The sequence below is a fragment of the Drosophila persimilis genome, unplaced genomic scaffold (assembly GCF_003286085.1).
Source record: "Drosophila persimilis strain 14011-0111.01,24,50 unplaced genomic scaffold, DperRS2 tig00000124-arrow-pilon, whole genome shotgun sequence".
Lineage (NCBI taxonomy): Eukaryota > Metazoa > Arthropoda > Insecta > Diptera > Drosophilidae > Drosophila > Drosophila persimilis.
In genome coordinates, this window is record NW_020825294.1 from 444,359 (window position 1) to 460,148 (window position 15,790).

Sequence of the window (15,790 nt, forward strand, 5' to 3'; positions counted from 1 at the left end):
ATATAATAGAGAATACCTTTACCGTCGTCGTGGCCATGGACAGACGCTGCTGTTGCAATGTGCAAAACTTTTATGGAATTTTACAACAAAAAATTTCCCTTTGAAGAGCACACACCACCTGTTTTTTATACGGATGCGATAATTTTTCAACCGAGTGCAACAGTGCGTGTGCAAGAGTGTCTGCCGCCGGGCTGCATGCTCTGCTGGTAGATGCGTGGTAGGGAAAACAGCATTGCGAAAATTCAGCTATACTGGCCACCGAATGGATAATGGGTATTTGTTTAGACACAGGTGAGTAATGCCCCCCAACCCTGCTAGAGATTTCTGATCACAGATTGCTGTTTGGCTCTTGAAAAAATACAAATACCCCTAATGAGTCGCGGGTTGAACACGCCAAGGGGGATTAATACGGCACACGTTGGGTGTGTGAAACAAAGGGCTCTTCATTAAGAGCTTTCAAGTCGAAGGACTGAAGAGTTTTTATATTAATTGCACTCTATTTTTTGATTTTTTTTTCTGGCTGTATTTTATTTTTGATTTGAGGGGCTGGCATATGTTTCGTAGCATACTTTTAGGAGGAAATCTATATTTGCAAGTCTTAGAAATAACAAAAAATAACGAGAGCTATAAATTCATAATTTCACAATTTAAATATCTACTGGAATATTCGCTCTATGGTATTTCGTTAGACACATTTTTCGTATACGCATATTTCACCACAAAGAACAGGCAAGTTCAAGGAATTCCATCTATTCTTTCTATTTCACAGCAGAATAGATCTCGCTGGCCGTACCTCTGATAGAAAATTACCTTTTAATATTCAATTATCCATTACTCAAATGACAATTATAATTGAAATTGCTGCAATCATTTCTCTAAAACAATTATCTGTGTGACAAAACGATTTTTGAATGAAAGCTATATGCTATATAGTGTACGGTACCGATACGTACTTTCATATATCCATAACGGATAGAGGACCTTGCCCAATGCTATAATTTCTATCGGAACTCGGGTCATTCTCGGTGGCCGGCCTCGATGGCTGGCCATATCCTTGGTCATGTACGTTGACCACCAAAACCTAATACACATAAATCCTGAAAACGCGCGCGTCACCCACAAAAACAAAAAACGGAAAAAGGAAAACCATGAAAAACCATGAAAAGTGTCGCCTCTACACAGGCCGAAAAGGGATAGCAACAATAACAAAACATGTCAATTAAATAAAACTGCAGGAAAATCAATAAAAATGTCACAGGACCCAAGCCAGAACCAAACAGACAGCACACAGGACACTCGTGCACGACTGGAAATACGCGAAATTGCCGAGGTGGTTGATGTGTGGGAATGGGGATTGGCATAGGGATAGGGGAGATTCAGGTCCTGGCATTAGCCATATCTATGGGCTATAGCTTTGACAATGTCGCAGCTGATTTTCCATGAATGAACTCAGCGATGACGCAATTCCATACGATATATAGTATATGCGGTTGCTATACAATTAAATAATTGTTAAACATGTTTTAATGATGTGTTTTGTGCGATTTGTCCCCTGTGCGTTTCGCCCTTCAACTAATTTCCTACTCCTGGCAAATTGCTTCCGCCCTCTCGAAGGGGGCAGGTAGACTAATGCCAAATTGGCACGAGGGACTCTCAGGAGGCCCGACCGAGCGCTAACTTGCCAACACATCCGGTTTCCGCTTGACTAATAGCCACCCATCCACCCATCCACCCATCCATACCCCCCAGGGTCAACTGTTGCTCGAATGAAGTTCAAGTTCCTTGTTCTTGTTAACTTTTCCAGATGCCAGCGCGGCACAAGATACCGGCGAACCAGGCAACGATTGGAATCATACACGGAATCGGAATGGCCAAAATTCTGGCGACTTGGAGGCCGCTGCAGCAGCGGCAGCGGCAGCGGCGGGTACTACCAATGCCGTCGCTATCGATATGCAAAATGCTGGAAAAATCAAATTCGATCCGCCCAAAGTGCCAGTGATATTTGTTTTAGGCGGCCCCGGTAGTGGCAAGGTTACCCATTGCGATACCTTCATGCAGGATCGACGCGGTGTAACGCACATCAATATGATGGATCTGCTGCAGCAATATGCAATGGGAAATGGTAAGCAAACTAAACTTAGATTTAAGTGGAGCATTCGAGTTTTTTAATATGTATCTGTAGATGTCAGTTCTTAAGTTCTGAAAGCTCCAATATCTCTAACATCTCTAGCATTCTATAGATCTCTCAATTTCCCTTTACAGACATGCAGGACTTTTCTCAACTATCATCGAAAACGGTCACCGAAGTGTTGATGTTGGAAATGAAAATGGCTCCAGCTGCCAAAGCATACTTAATTTCTGGATATCCACGCTCAATGCGCGACGTTGTTGAGTACTCGGAGAAGGTAATTTTCTATCACTCGTCATTTGGTCACCAATTTGGTCCCTACAGTCGTTTTATTTATTACGAAACCACACCTCATACTTCGTGTGTTTGTGTGTCTTCTTGGCCCAGTAAATTGCTGCTGAACTATTTGAACTAATTAACTGGCAAATGGGTCAGCACCACACCACACCACACGGACAGACAGACAAACAGTTTGTTTATTCGGCCATAATTCCCATGAATTTACAGTCGAGTCGAGCACATGCTCAATTCGTTACACGAGCAAGTGCTAATTGGATGATGGGCTTTTTGGGAGTATTACGAATGTCCACCCTATTAACCGGGCTATTACTTTTTTCCGCTTCTTCAGATACAAGTCGTCAATGGCGTGATCTTAATATCCTGGCGCCAGTCGGTTCTGCAGAAGCAAATCGATTATGGTGCCAAATTAGGTCATGTTGTACTCTCCCTAGCCAAAATGGAATTGGAAAATTTCTTCAAAAATGTGATGCCAGTCGCTGATTATTTTGACCAAAGCGATATGCTGTTGGCCGTGAGTACTAAATTGTTCTATATCCATCTAGAGAATCTAGAGATAATCTCCCCTTCTACTTACTACTTAAGGTTAATGGCGAGCGTGCTCCCACAGAGGTGTATAAAGATTTTCGCACCGCTGTCTTAGATATACTTAGCACGCTCGAGAACCAAGAGGCCATGATGAATGGAGTTACAGGTATGGGCAGAGGGATACTTGATATACCCGGCAGTATTGTTAGCGTAGACACTGCACCTAGTCAAGCCCAAGCGACTCACATTGCAGACGACAACAATGCCACCGGCACCGATACCGAGACCACCTTGCCTCTGGCCGCAGATCTGGCCATCGATCAGAGTGTTGGCTTAGACCGCAATGTGGGACACCATCAGGGTGGCGGCACCACCAGTGCTGACGATGACAGTGGTGTGGTTGTCACACAGCAGCCAAAGCGCAAGCCAGATACCGCCGATCTACCAGTTTTACCACCCATTATTTGGGTGATTGGTGGGCCAGGCAGTAACAAAGCCACCCTCTGCCTCAAGGCTGTGGGCTTGAATCCCGGCTGGGCGCACATAAGGTAAGGATTAAGGCTTAGGATATCTTTATCTTCAAAAATAATTTATTCTTGACATTCCTTTGCAGTGTGGGCCGACTTTTGCGCAACATCACAGACTCTGCGCCACGTGCCAATACCGAAAGTTATGCGGTTAAGGAGGCCCTGGCTGCTGGGGATATGGCCCCGGAGAAGTCATTAAATCAGTTGCTCGAGTCGAATCTCCGCCAGCTGCTCGACAGAACGGGCATAATCATTGATGGCTATCCGAGAAATCTACAGCAAGTCAAATACTTTGAGAACAAGGTGAGAGATCTTCAGGGCGAATATCCCATGAAAGTGATGTCATTTAAAAACGAAAATTTTATAATCTTCCAGTACCAGCAACGTCCGCCGATTATCCTACTGGACTGTTCGAAACTTCAGCTAGGACGCGGGCGTATAGACGATACAGTGTCCTCGTTTCGACGTCGTCTGGAACTGTTTCGTGAACAGACTCTGCCCATGCTCAAAACCATGGATAATAGCAATCGCTTGCAGATTGTGAGTTCTCATTTTTTCGCCTAAACTTCAGACCATAATCGAATCTAATCCTTTAGGTTGATGGCGACACGGACAGTCCGTCGGTGCAGCGTGAATTCGAGCGCCTCATACGGAATCATATCCAGCAGTTGCTGAACCGAAGCGACGACACAGATGCCACAGCACCGCTGGGCAATCAGATGATGCGCAACGAGCAGACAGATGCCATACTGCACGATCTGGAGACGAATGTCCCTGGGGCTGTGCCCACGATCAGTCATCATGTGAGCATGATGAATGGACATCTCAAGAATCGGGGCAGTGCCCTCGTCAGTGGCAAGAATCCCTCCCAAATGATGAATGGTCATGTGCCTGGTAGACCAGGCACTGGACCGGTGGCCCAACCCGTGCCCGTGGACTTTAGACACATGCTTGAGGAGGCCGAACGATATCCTGTGGACTCGCACATGTAGAACGTGAATTTATCGCAAGGTTTTATAGTTTTCTAATCGATTTAGGCTTAGGGCATAGTATTGTTAAAACTGGTTTGTTGAGTTTTATGATGGTTCGAGGGACCATTAGGTTGCAGAACCAGAATCAGAGTTAGAGAATTTAATTCAACATTTGATTTCACTAGATATACATATATATAGTAGGTACACATAAATATATATAGACGCATATCGTTTAAACATAAGAGTCCAATGCAATTGAAACGTAGCCGCTAACATAAATTAAATTTAAATAAAATACACGTACAGAGTTCAAGGATACTCTAGGATCTAATTAGTAGTTATCCTGTTGTGGCACACACAAAACTTCTGCGCCTTTTTGTGCTGAATGCAACTGCCATCCCGATCAAAAGAATTTTGTCTACTGATATCCGTATTGATGTCCGTATCCATCAGATGCGTCAGCTCGTTATAGCTCACGGTGGCCTCAAATACCACCGTATTGGGCAGGGCTTCCAGTTTAATTCGATAGTGGCACACATTGGGATCGTCATGCGGGGATCTCTCTTTCCTCTGGGCCCGTCTAATGCCAGACAAACGGAGCTTACTACACCGATTCGTTAGACTGAGATCGGTTAAAAATTGATTAATTCGTTGAACCACAAAGTGTGCCATGGTCTGAATATTGTCGCTCAGTGGCAGCGGTCTATACGCATCGCAGGAGCACCAATGTGGCCCGATGCCCGCCTCTGAGCAAGTTCGAATCTCTGGCAGCGGATAGAACAGACTCTGACAGCGAGGACATGACGGGGGACTCGCAAGTACAGTCTCGTGCGCGCCCTGTAGCGAGGATATATGTTTCAAAGTCAGTTGGAGATCGTAGGGAGAGCACAAGCGATGGCTATTCAACTGCAAGGCATTGACAAACCCTGGATGGCGTTGCCGGAACCATTTTGGCAGTGATATGAACAGCATGGGCTGACGTTCCTCCAAATGACCATCGCGAAGGTGAATCAGATTTCCAAACTGCTTCCCATGATCACTGAGGACAACTACAATGGCCTCTTCGTAGAGTCCCAATGCCTCGAACCTGTTCAGATAGTCATACACCTCCTCATCATTTTCCAACGGTTCGGCATAGCTTTCGGACCAAAACAAATTCGTCCAGAAGAATCCAAAGAACGGCTTAGTGTCCTTCACATATCGTTCGATCAGCTGAGTGCAGTAATCCAGGGTATGTTCCATGCTGCTTCGTTTACGTTGACAGCGGCTGAGTTTGGGCATAGGCAAAGGCCGAAGATAATGGTCGACGGGTGGACTCTGGAACCTGCCGATCTCCGGACTGTCTTCAGACATTGCAGTCACGTAGCCGGCACTCTTAAAGTCCTTCCACACGAACGACAAACTATCTGCGTTCGTAAGATTGTTGTCCCCCACTGTGTTGAAGCCTCGCATTTCGTGCCAATGCCTGCCACCGAGAAAGTCGCTAACTTTGGGCAGGACACGTCGCAGATTGCCTCGCGACATGGAATCAATGCCCAAGACAAGAACACTGGGCTGGCGATGGGCCATCAGTGGTATCCCCTTCTTTGGCTGTACAAACGACAAGCCCTCGTACACCCGTCGGGGGTTCATGGCGTAAGTTCGATTGGCCCGTAAACCACACTGCAACACCATGCTCTTTACATCCTTGGGCACCAAAAGCTGGTCCTTGAACAGCAATGCTGTTCGCAGCTTAAGCCATTCAATGACCCTGAAAGAGCACTCGACGATAGGCCTTTCGTCACCCAACAGTAGAGATGCCACTTCTTTCTGAATACTAAGTTGATATTGCTGGTGGTATGAGTTCCATTGGGACCCAATCAGACGAGGACGTTTTGCTCCACAACTTTCAGAGGTACGGTGCCGGTGTCTAGAGCGAAGTCGACAAATCTCCAATGAGAATACCTTTAGCTGTGGCATCTTACAGTTTTTAGTGTAAACGTCAAACTTTTCCGCTGCATTTTCGATATTCTGATCGAGCAGTTTCTGTATGCTAAGCTTCCCCCCAATCTGCAGAGTGTCGTGGCACTTGTACACAAGCCCAGATGACGTTACAACGAGTACGAGTACAAGAAGCGACAACCGAACTACAATAATATCCATTTAAACTAAACACCAAGTCTAAAAACCATATTAGCTCAACTGATGAAATTGTCACATTTATTTGGCCGGAACATTGATTAGATTCGTAATTTACCAGATTCTTTTGTAATTTGTTGGTCAAAATTTATTATCATCCTCTGCCATTCGGGTTTGCTGACTCCATCTTTAAAGCAGAAGCAGAACTTTTTGGCAATTTTATCCTTGATGCAGAGCGAATCGTTGTGATATCTGTTCAAGCGACTCACATCTCCTATATCGAAGTCAACCAAAGTATCGAGTTCACTGTGATAGCGTACCGTGGCCTCAAAGCGACCCCCAGATGGATAGGTATGAAAGCGCAAACGATAAATCATAATGGTCCCGTACAAGGTCTCCTTGTCATTATCCACCCCAAGCAGCTTCCTCTCGGCATTGTCCAGTTCCTCAAGGACCAGCCGATCGCAGTGTCTATTGAAATGGTGCAGTATCATCCAACGATTGATATAATACAGCGTCAGTTTGACTATGTTGTATGCGTCTCCGTTGAGCCTAACGGCTATGAATTCGTTGCAGGAACAGAAGTGATCTCCAATGCAGGCATCCTTGCAGCTGCGTTCCCGTGGCAATGTGTGCAAAAGAGATTGACTGGTGGGGCAATTTGTCAGCGGAGGAAGTTGATCAGAGGTCGATGCATTCAGCTGCAGAATGTGCCGCAGCGTATTGTGGAGATCGTAGGGAGACGAGAGGCGGTTGCGGTTAAGAAGAAGGGATTCAGCATACTTAGGATATGTTTTGCGGAACCAGGGGGGCAAATAGATGTGCAGCATGGGCAAACGTTCCTCCAGAAACCCGTCGGACAGTGCGGCGAGATCACCAGATCCGTCGCCGTGATCGCTGAACAGTATCACGATGGATTTCTCAAAGACCTGATGTGTCTCAAGTTTCTTTAGGTAGTCTCTGAATAAGCTATCCAAACTGGAAGCTCCGAAATGATAGTCGTGGGTGAAAGTGCAGCTCCAGAAGAAACCGAAGGCTGGTTGCTCTAACTCCTCGATAAATCGTTGCGCAAACTGCATGCAGAAGTCATACAAATACGAGACGGTTATTCGTCGACCCAAACAATAGTCGTAGCCAAATCTTCTGAAGATGCGCATCGATTGAGTTAGACCCATCAGAAGAGGGCGCAGATAAAAGTCAGTTGGCACTTCAAGAAAGCCCTTATTTTGCCCAATAAAGACGCCGAACTGTAGTATATCTTCGCCATATGCCGTCGAGTAGCCTGCTTTCTTGTAATCCCTCCATATCCATGGACACGAATCCATCCGCCCATGGCGTGACAATTCGCAGACCTTTTCTAATTCTTTCGGTTTGCCACCGGCCATAACAACACAGAGATTTGGGAACGTGTTGTCCGCCACTTTGTTGTAGCCCTCCAGCTCGAACCAACCCAACTTTCCCACATATTCGGCCGTCCGTGGCATGGTGCGCCTAAAGTTCATCCGCGACATGGTGTCCAGGCCCAGCATAATGACGCTGGGCTGTATATCCACTGGATGCGACCCAGTCCGGGATGTCTGGTTGACCACCTGCACGAGGGGAAAGGCATCCTTCTGAATGATTCTGGACTCGTCCCTTTCATCATGGCACTCGGCTATAATTCCACTGATATTCTTATCCAGTGCCATGTTCTGTGTGATGTCGACTGGTGGCAGAAGGCTTTGACAGAAAAGGTTATTTTAAACAGTAATCAATCAGTCAGAAATAAATGTTTCTTACACACTAAAGAACTCGCCGGTGGCATTTTGACCGCGTATCACCTCCTGATAGCTGCAACTTAGTTCAGTTACATCCGAGGCCATTGCGGCAAGCGCCTTGCCATTTACCTGGATCTTGTACTTCTGTAGATTTCGATCGAAGCTCAGCGTAATCAGATCCGACTCGTTGGTGCAGGTCCTCAGTTTAGCTGGAGTGAATACAGCGAGAGCTTCACTGGAGAAGGGATCCGCATAGGGAATCTTGCACTTTTGGCTATACACAAAGTACCGGTTCGCGGGTTTGGCTGTCTTCCTTGGCTTTCCATACTGCATATCATCAGCACCACGTGTGGTTTCAAAGTTTCTTGTCGTGGGTTTAGTGGTGGACGTTCGCGCCCTCTGCTCCTTCAATTTGTAGTACTCTCGATTCTTCAAGTGCTGCAGCTTGGCCAGCTCGTACAGTCTCTCCGAGCGGGATATGGTAGGCGTATTGTTACCAGTTGATGATGCCTGATCCTTGCCATGAGGAAGCGGTCCAGCGCCATCATTATAATCCTTGTCGCGATTGACATGATTGGCCCATATGAAAACCAATAGGATAGCAAAGAATATGATACTGTATTTTTTTATTTTCAAAATTAATTTACGTCTCATGTTAGCTCCTTCGTGTAAAATTGAAATTAAGTGGGTATTGCCAGTGATTGGTATGCAAAGGGCTGCTGTGATTTCGTAGCCTAAAATACTAAAAATTGGTTCCGCTTTGAAATGATCATTTGAAATACAAGATTTATGCAGCATTCATACACTCAGTTCCAGGACCGTTCATGCATGGAACAATATTAAACCAACATGCTGCTTTCAAATGTCTATGAGTTCCACTGCACAAAAGATTAACGTTTCATTCACCATATACTATGATTAAAGACCGAAAAATTAAAAATTAATTGGCTTCTGAACTCTGATAACAAACTTTCTCTCAAAATTGCTTAATTATGGCATTATGGACTATAAAAGTATGGTATCGCAGCAAAAGCACACATGAAGAAGATACGTTTATTTCAAGCAGTTGCGCCGAAAATGTCAATAAAGAAAAGACCTTGATGGTGGCCCTCCGTCAAGGAAGCGTGAGTTTCACTGTTCTATTCGACAGTTCTTTATTCGAACGTTCCGAATGTTTCGAACCATAACATATTCGCTATCGAAATTTCCCATAAGCGAACTGACACATTTTTACGATTAACTTTGTTTTAGCCTTAAGTAATCAGATTACGATTTTATTCAAAAAATAAGTATTATTAATTATTTTTAAGACTTGCGCGGCTTCTTGGTCTCGCCACAGCCCAAGAGGACATCAGTGCCTGTGGCCTGAGCCTTGCCAGTGCTGGTGTTGTAGTACACCCGTCGCTCGATGCCTTCCTTGGTGATGATCGCGATGCGCGATACTCCCCCGGAGAAGGAATCGTGATGGATGGCCTGTTTGAGGGCCGACCTGAAAAGCAGCACCAACTCCTCTTTCTCCATGTTCGGACGGTAGCCGTCCCGGAGCATGCCACTAATGTATATGGATCCAGATCCGCCATAGCTCAACTGTTCGCGCATCATCATGCCGCCCAGCGCAATGTTGTACACCTGGGCCCCGTGCAGATCGTCCCAGCCACCCACAATGATGCCGGCATACAGGTATTTGCGACCGTTGTAGCACTTGTCCCGGAACTCCGCGGCCACGTCGCGCACTAGGGTCTTCTCCCCCGTGTGCATCTCGCGATGCCACATCAAATTCGAGACCACCTCAGAGAGCTCCTGGGTGTCCGCCGCAGAGCCACTGCGGCAGCAGTAGACGTTATCCGTGATCCGAGTCACTTTGTCCGTGATTCGATTGGCCACATGGCCCCCAGCGGTGGTGCGGGAATCAGCACCCAGCACCACGCCACCGTCAAACTCGGCAGCCATGATGGTGGTGCCACACTCGACTGGAGTGAAGGAATTTATTAAGTCCAAGTCGAGCCAAGATGAATTACTCATTTTGGTTTCTTTTCAAATGTACAATATATTGTTATATTGGCAGTCCCTCGTTTTGAGCTGCTTATAAATCAGTTGTGTTCGTTCAATCAACTCGTGTTCGTTGAATATGACTTTAACTATTGTTTAGTTAAAAGTTCCAGTCAGTGACTACTGCGGAAGAGAGATGCCAGGCCAAGCCTACTACTGTGTTCTCGAGTAAAAACTTTTAACGTTTCGAGCTTCTTTAAAATTTTGAAAACAAAACAAAAACTATCTATACAGCAGATATGTGATTAAGGTAATTGGTCATAAATCGTTAATTAATCATTATCATTAATTTATTCGATGTGATGTCATTGGTCTTTTCTTCTACTGATTTGTCCAATCTGGATCAAAGGTTCCTCTGCAGAAGCAGAACTTTTTGGCAATTTTATCCTCGATGCAGAGCGAATCGTTGTGATATCTGTTCAAGCGACTGACATCGTCTATATTGAAGTCAGACAATCGCTTCCGATTGTTGTCGTAGCGCACAGTGGCCTCAAAGCGACCAGAAGGCGGGTTGGTGTGAAAGCGCAGACGATATATGCTAATAGTACCGTATAAGGACTCCTGACCATTATCCTCGTTTAGCACCTTCCGCTCCGCATAGTCCAGATCCTCAAGACACAGGCGATCGCATTTTTGGTTATATTGATTCAAAACCAACCAACGATTGATGTAGAACAGCGTCAGTTTGACTATGTTGTATGCGTCTCCGTTAAGCTTAATGGCCATGAATTCGTTGCAGGTACACCAGTGATCTCCGATGCAGGCATCCTTGCAGCTGCGTTCCCGTGGCAATGTGTGCAGAAGAGATTGACTGGTGGGGCAATTTGTCAGCGGAGGAAGTTGATCAGAGGTCGATGCATTCAGCTGCAGAATGTGCCGCAGCGTATTGTGGAGATCGTAGGGAGACGAGAGGCGGTTGCGGTTCAAATACAGCGACTGGGCAAACCTATTATATGTTTTGCGGAACCAGGGGGGCAAATAGATGTGCAGCATGGGCAAACGTTCCTCCAGAAACCCATCTGACAATTCGACGAGTTCACCAAACCGCTCGCCGTGATCGCTGAGCAATATCACGATGGATTTCTCAAAGACCTGACGCGTTTCGAGTAGCTCTAGGTAGTCCATGAATATGCCATCCAAACTGGAAGCTCCGTGATGATAGTCGTGGGTAAAAGTACAGCTCCAGAAGAAACCGAAGGCTGGTTGCTCTAACTCCTCGATAAATCGTTGCGCGAACTGCATGCAGAAGTCGTACAAATACGAGACGGTTATTCGTCGACCCAAACAATAGTCGTAGCCAAATCTCCTATAGGTGCGCATCGAGTGAGTTAAGCCCATCAGAAGAGGGCGCAGATAAAAGTCAGTTGGCTCATGGCGAAAGCCAGAATCGTGCACCGAGAAGACGGAATCCTCAACTATATCTTCGCCATATGCCGTCGAGTAGCCTGCTTTCTTGTAATCCCTCCATATCCATGGACACGAATCCTGGTCTTCAGCGTAAGAAAATGAACAGATTTTCTTCAGTTCCTCTGGCGTGCCACCAGCCAAAACAGTGCAGAGATTTGGATACGTGTTGTCCGCTACTTTGTTGTAGCCCTCCAGCTCGAACCAGCCCAACTTTCGCACAAATTCGGCCGTCCGTGGCATGGTGCGCCTAAAGTTCATCCGCGACATGGTGTCCAGGCCCAGCATAATGACGCTGGGCTGTATATCCACTGGATGCGACCCAGTCCGGGATGTCTGGTTGACCACCTGCACGAGGGGAAAGGCATCCTTCTGAATGATTCTCGACGGGTTCTTTTCATCATGGCACTCGGTTATAATTCCATTCATATTCTTGTCGAGAGGCATATCCGGTGTGATGTCGACAGGTTGCTGAAGACTGCGTAAAGAGGTTCATTAAATAAAAATTCTATCAATCATTCCATGAATTTTACGGACTTACATACTATAGAACTTTCCGGTAACATTTCGACCGTGGGTCACCTCTTGATAGCTGCATTTTAGGTCACTGACGTCCGGCGCGAGGCCGATAAGTACCTGGGAATTCACATGTATCTTGTACTTTTGTAGATTTCGATCGAAGCTCAGCGTAATCAGATCCGACTCATTCGTGCAGGTCTTCAGTTTAGCTGGAGTGAAGACAGAGAGGGCTTCGCTGGAGAAGGGATCTGCATAGGGCATCTTGCACTTTTGGCTATATACAAAGTAACGGCTTGCCGGCTTGGCTGTCATCTTTGGATTTCGGTTTTCCAGGAAGTCGACATCAATAGCGGTGGTGGTATCGTATCCTCGAGACGTGTCGACGAACGTTCGGTCCTTCTCCGCCTTCAACATGTGGTACTGCCGATCCTTCAAGTGCTCCTGTTTGGCCAGCTGATACAATCGCTCCGACCGAGATAGGGAGGGCCTCTCTATGGCGTCAGGAACCGGTCCACCGGCATCATCATCGCGATTAGAATGATTGACCCATATAAAAATCAATAGTAGGCTAAAGAATATAATTGTGCACCTCTTTGGTTTGAAAAAGGATCTACGTCTGTGCCACATTTTTTCCCGTTCCATGTGAAATTAAAGTGAGTTTTCTACAGCTGATGGTTGAGTGCAGGGCTGCTATGATTTTGGAAATATTTGGAGGCTAGTTTTCGTCAATTGTACAAAAAAAAAAAAAATGTCATCATGACCAGTTGTTGTTGCCTTTAAACAACCATACCGTCGATTACTGTTTTATTTCGGAATCAAATTCATATATGTATGTATTTATGATTCTCAATTATTTCTCTCACAGCATCACATGCCAACTTCGTCTTGATAAAGCTAAAAGTGCCCTGGCCAAAAACTTAAGCTGTAGAGGTTGACAAATTTCGGAACAGACTATATTTTCAGTTTATAAGTCTTAGTTAACAGAAACTTAAAAAAACATTTCAACAGCGAAGGAAATCAGAACGTTTTAGATACATACATATGTATCACAAAATGTATGGTATATATTGCTATAGTAGTATTTACTGACATTCGCAGAATCCACATTGGTAGCAAAAAGCGATTCGATTCAAAATACTACGCCACAAATTATTTAAAAGCAATCAAATAGATTAAATCCATTATTTACAGCATGCCAATGTATTACGAAGAAAAATTCGGGACCACTTCGAAAAATCCTGGGTAAGGCTTGGAAACTACTCCAGTTTATTGAGATATTTATACATTAAGTTTAAGATTAACGTTCGAAGGAACATCATTCGATTCATCATATTCGTCGTCTTGCTCCTTCAGCCAGCCATATCTGACTCTCCTTATTTTTGTATGTTCGTCATCGGAATATGTCTTTTTGAGGCAAACACATAGTTTCTTGGCCAGTATATCCTCTGCACAATAAGATTCGTTGCGGTAGGAGTTCAATCGACTTATCTCATCCAAGTCAAGAGATACGTGCTCCGCGTTGAATTTACTACGGACAAGAGATCGAAATTTCCCATTATTCGGTGAGGTCGTGAATTCCAATTTATATATCTCCATGCCATTGGGCGGGGCAATTTCGACACCAACGTCATCAAAGTGCAGCTGGCGGCTTGCTTTTAGCAATTTGCGAAGGTACAATGTCTCACAGTCCGCATCCAGATTCAGTTTCGCCAAGAACTGGTTCATTCGATAGACAATCACTTGGGCCAATTTCAAAGCCAAGCCAGTGGTGGCCACGGGGACATAGGTTTCGCAGGCGCACCAATGAATGGGAATATTGGCATCGGAGCAACCTCTGTTTTTGGGCACCACTCGAAGGAGGGATCGGCAATTAATACAAGAATAGGAACTTATAAAGTCAATTCCAGGACGAATCTGCTCCAAAATGTGTCTGATGCCCAGATGCAGATCATAGCTGGAGGTAAGACGATTCCTGTTCAGACGAAGGGCACGCGCTACCTGCGGATAGCGGCGACGGTACCAGGGCGGCAGATAGATGTGCAGCATAGGCAGACGCTCCTCGAGGAAGCCAGAAGGATGATTCGCCAAATACCCATACCTTGCGCCGTGGTCGCTGAACAAAATGACAATGGCCCTGTCGAATAATCCATACTCCTTGAACTCCTCCAAGTACTTGACATAGATCGCGTCCAGATTTGCGCCCCCGCTGTGATCGTCGTGGGTGAAACTACTCGTCCAGAAAAAACCGAACAGTGGCTTCGGTGTCTCATGGACAAAGCGCTGGATTAGCTGCTTGGCATAGTCAAACACATAGCTGAAGCTGTGCCTCCGGCCCAGGCAGTATTTACAGCCAATCCACTCCACCGATTTGAGGACATGCTCGAGTATCGTCACGAAGGGACGCAGATAGAAGTCGACCGGCTTCCGTACAAAGCCCGACTTCAAATAGTTGAATGTGGATATGGAGGACAGATCCTCCGCATACGCAGTGAGGTAGCCGGCATTGTGAAAGTGGTCCCACAAATACGTAATGTAGTTAAAGCAACCCGCAGTCTTCAGGTTACAACCCTTTGACCAGTTCTTGGCGCTGCGACCCGTCAGCACGGCCAGCAGATTGGGCAAAGTGTTGTCTGCCACTTTGTTATAGCCCTCCATCTCATACCAGCCACTATGACGGACGAATTTCGAGGTGAGCGGCATCGTTCGGTGGAAGTTCATTCGGGACATGGTGTCGATGCCAAAGAGAAAGACACTGGGATAGTTTGTGCCGCGCCAGGCATCGCTCGTCTCGTTACGATCCACCGGATGCTGGACAAAGGAAAAAGCATCGGCCTGCAGCACACGAGAGTTGTTGTCGAGATCATTGCACTGCACAACCAATCCCAGAAAATGGTGCGGAACAATAAAGTCGTTTTCGAAGAGTTCAGCACGACGGGCACTATAAAAGAGATCATTCAGGGTAAAACACTTCCACTTACTACTGGTGTACAAAGTACTCACACGGCATATGAATCGTTGGTGCCAGCCATAGTCTCAAAATAAAAACAAGCATAATTCGAAATGTTGGAAAAACGTGTATTCATCACTTCTTTATTCAAGTGCAATATGTAGTGCTTCGTTTTGCGGTGATAGAGAACGCTAAAAAGGTCCGGATCCTCTGTGCAGGTTTTATAAGGATAAGGGACCGACAAGTTCAAGAAATCTTCCGATAGTGGATCGACATAGGGTATCTTACACTTGGGACTAAACACAAAGAAATTTTCCGCAACACTTATTGGTGTTTTCTCTATCGTTTGGATGTTGATTTTTTGTGGATCCAAAACGGTTGCTGGTTGCACATTTTTTATCACTGATTTGTTGTGTAAAGTAATTGGCTCCAGATTTGGTTTCCTTGATAGTTTGCTTTGTGGCGAGTCTGGTTTGAGCTCTCCATTATGATTTACAAATATAAAGACCACCATCAAGATGATGACACAAAGCACGACTTTG

At 45.6% G+C, this 15,790-nt stretch overlaps 4 protein-coding genes and 1 pseudogene across 8 annotated transcripts; 1 reads left to right on the forward strand and 4 right to left on the reverse strand.

Moving 5' to 3' along the window:
* The first annotated feature begins 269 nt into the window (after positions 1–269).
* LOC6593445 (adenylate kinase isoenzyme 5) lies at positions 270–4,772 on the forward strand. 2 transcript variants are annotated; one of them, XM_002019165.2, is made up of 9 exons: positions 270–291; positions 1,805–2,122; positions 2,263–2,405; positions 2,757–2,939; positions 3,011–3,119; positions 3,207–3,501; positions 3,567–3,783; positions 3,856–4,020; positions 4,077–4,472. In XM_002019165.2, the coding sequence occupies exons 1-9, from the start codon at positions 270–272 to the stop codon at positions 4,470–4,472; spliced, it is 1,848 nt and encodes a 615-aa protein (XP_002019201.2). The 2 variants fall into 2 exon arrangements, with proteins under 2 accessions (XP_002019201.2, XP_026843018.1); XM_026987217.1 differs by having other exon boundaries at positions 3,011–3,501; positions 4,077–4,772.
* A 9-nt stretch (positions 4,773–4,781) lies between these two features.
* LOC6593444 lies at positions 4,782–6,413 on the reverse strand. Its single transcript, XM_026987297.1, has one exon. The coding sequence runs from the start codon at positions 6,411–6,413 to the stop codon at positions 4,782–4,784; it is 1,632 nt and encodes a 543-aa protein (XP_026843098.1).
* Positions 6,414–6,631: 218 nt separating this feature from the next.
* LOC113565390 lies at positions 6,632–12,941 on the reverse strand. Of its 4 annotated transcripts, none has more exons than XM_026987214.1 (3): positions 12,324–12,941; positions 11,841–12,260; positions 6,632–7,871 (listed from the first exon to the last, which is right to left on the reverse strand). In XM_026987214.1, exons 1-3 carry the CDS (start codon positions 12,926–12,928, stop codon positions 6,674–6,676), a joined length of 2,223 nt encoding a protein of 740 aa, XP_026843015.1. In that variant the 5' UTR covers positions 12,929–12,941; the 3' UTR covers positions 6,632–6,673. The 4 variants fall into 4 exon arrangements, with proteins under 4 accessions (XP_026843015.1, XP_026843014.1, XP_026843016.1 ...); XM_026987213.1 differs by having other exon boundaries at positions 6,632–7,830; positions 11,800–12,260; XM_026987215.1 differs by having other exon boundaries at positions 6,632–7,364; positions 11,334–12,260.
* Positions 9,607–10,554, reverse strand: LOC6593443 (annotated as a pseudogene).
* Positions 12,942–13,453: 512 nt separating the features above from the next.
* Positions 13,454–15,748, reverse strand: LOC6593442. Its single transcript, XM_026987218.1, has 3 exons — positions 15,537–15,748; positions 15,302–15,458; positions 13,454–15,239 (listed from the first exon to the last, which is right to left on the reverse strand). The coding sequence occupies exons 2-3, from the start codon at positions 15,382–15,384 to the stop codon at positions 13,580–13,582; spliced, it is 1,743 nt and encodes a 580-aa protein (XP_026843019.1). The 5' UTR covers positions 15,385–15,458; positions 15,537–15,748; the 3' UTR covers positions 13,454–13,579.
* Between the last annotated feature and the right edge of the window lie 42 nt (positions 15,749–15,790).

Excerpts from the sequence above, each read along its gene's own strand:
- LOC6593444 (XM_026987297.1), bottom strand. The coding sequence starts at position 6,413 with ATGCCACAGCTAAAGGTATTCTCATTGGAGATTTGTCGACTTCGCTCT.
- LOC113565390 (XM_026987214.1), bottom strand. The coding sequence starts at position 12,928 with ATGTGGCACAGACGTAGATCCTTTTTCAAACCAAAGAGGTGCACAATT. Across the intron at positions 12,261-12,323 it reads ACCGGAAAGTTCTATAGTAT|TCTTCAGCAACCTGTCGACA; the intron begins GTAAGTCCGTAA and ends CTCTTTACGCAG. Across the intron at positions 7,872-11,840 it reads TCGTGTCCATGGATATGGAG|GGATTACAAGAAAGCAGGCT; the intron begins GGATTACAAGAA and ends ATGGATATGGAG.
- LOC6593445 (XM_026987217.1), top strand. The coding sequence starts at position 270 with ATGGGTATTTGTTTAGACACAG. Across the intron at positions 2,406-2,756 it reads TTGTTGAGTACTCGGAGAAG|ATACAAGTCGTCAATGGCGT; the intron begins GTAATTTTCTAT and ends CCGCTTCTTCAG. Across the intron at positions 3,784-3,855 it reads TCAAATACTTTGAGAACAAG|TACCAGCAACGTCCGCCGAT; the intron begins GTGAGAGATCTT and ends ATAATCTTCCAG.
- LOC6593442 (XM_026987218.1), bottom strand. The coding sequence starts at position 15,384 with ATGAATACACGTTTTTCCAACATTTCGAATTATGCTTGTTTTTATTTT. Across the intron at positions 15,240-15,301 it reads ACCAACGATTCATATGCCGT|TGCCCGTCGTGCTGAACTCT; the intron begins GTGAGTACTTTG and ends TCTCTTTTATAG.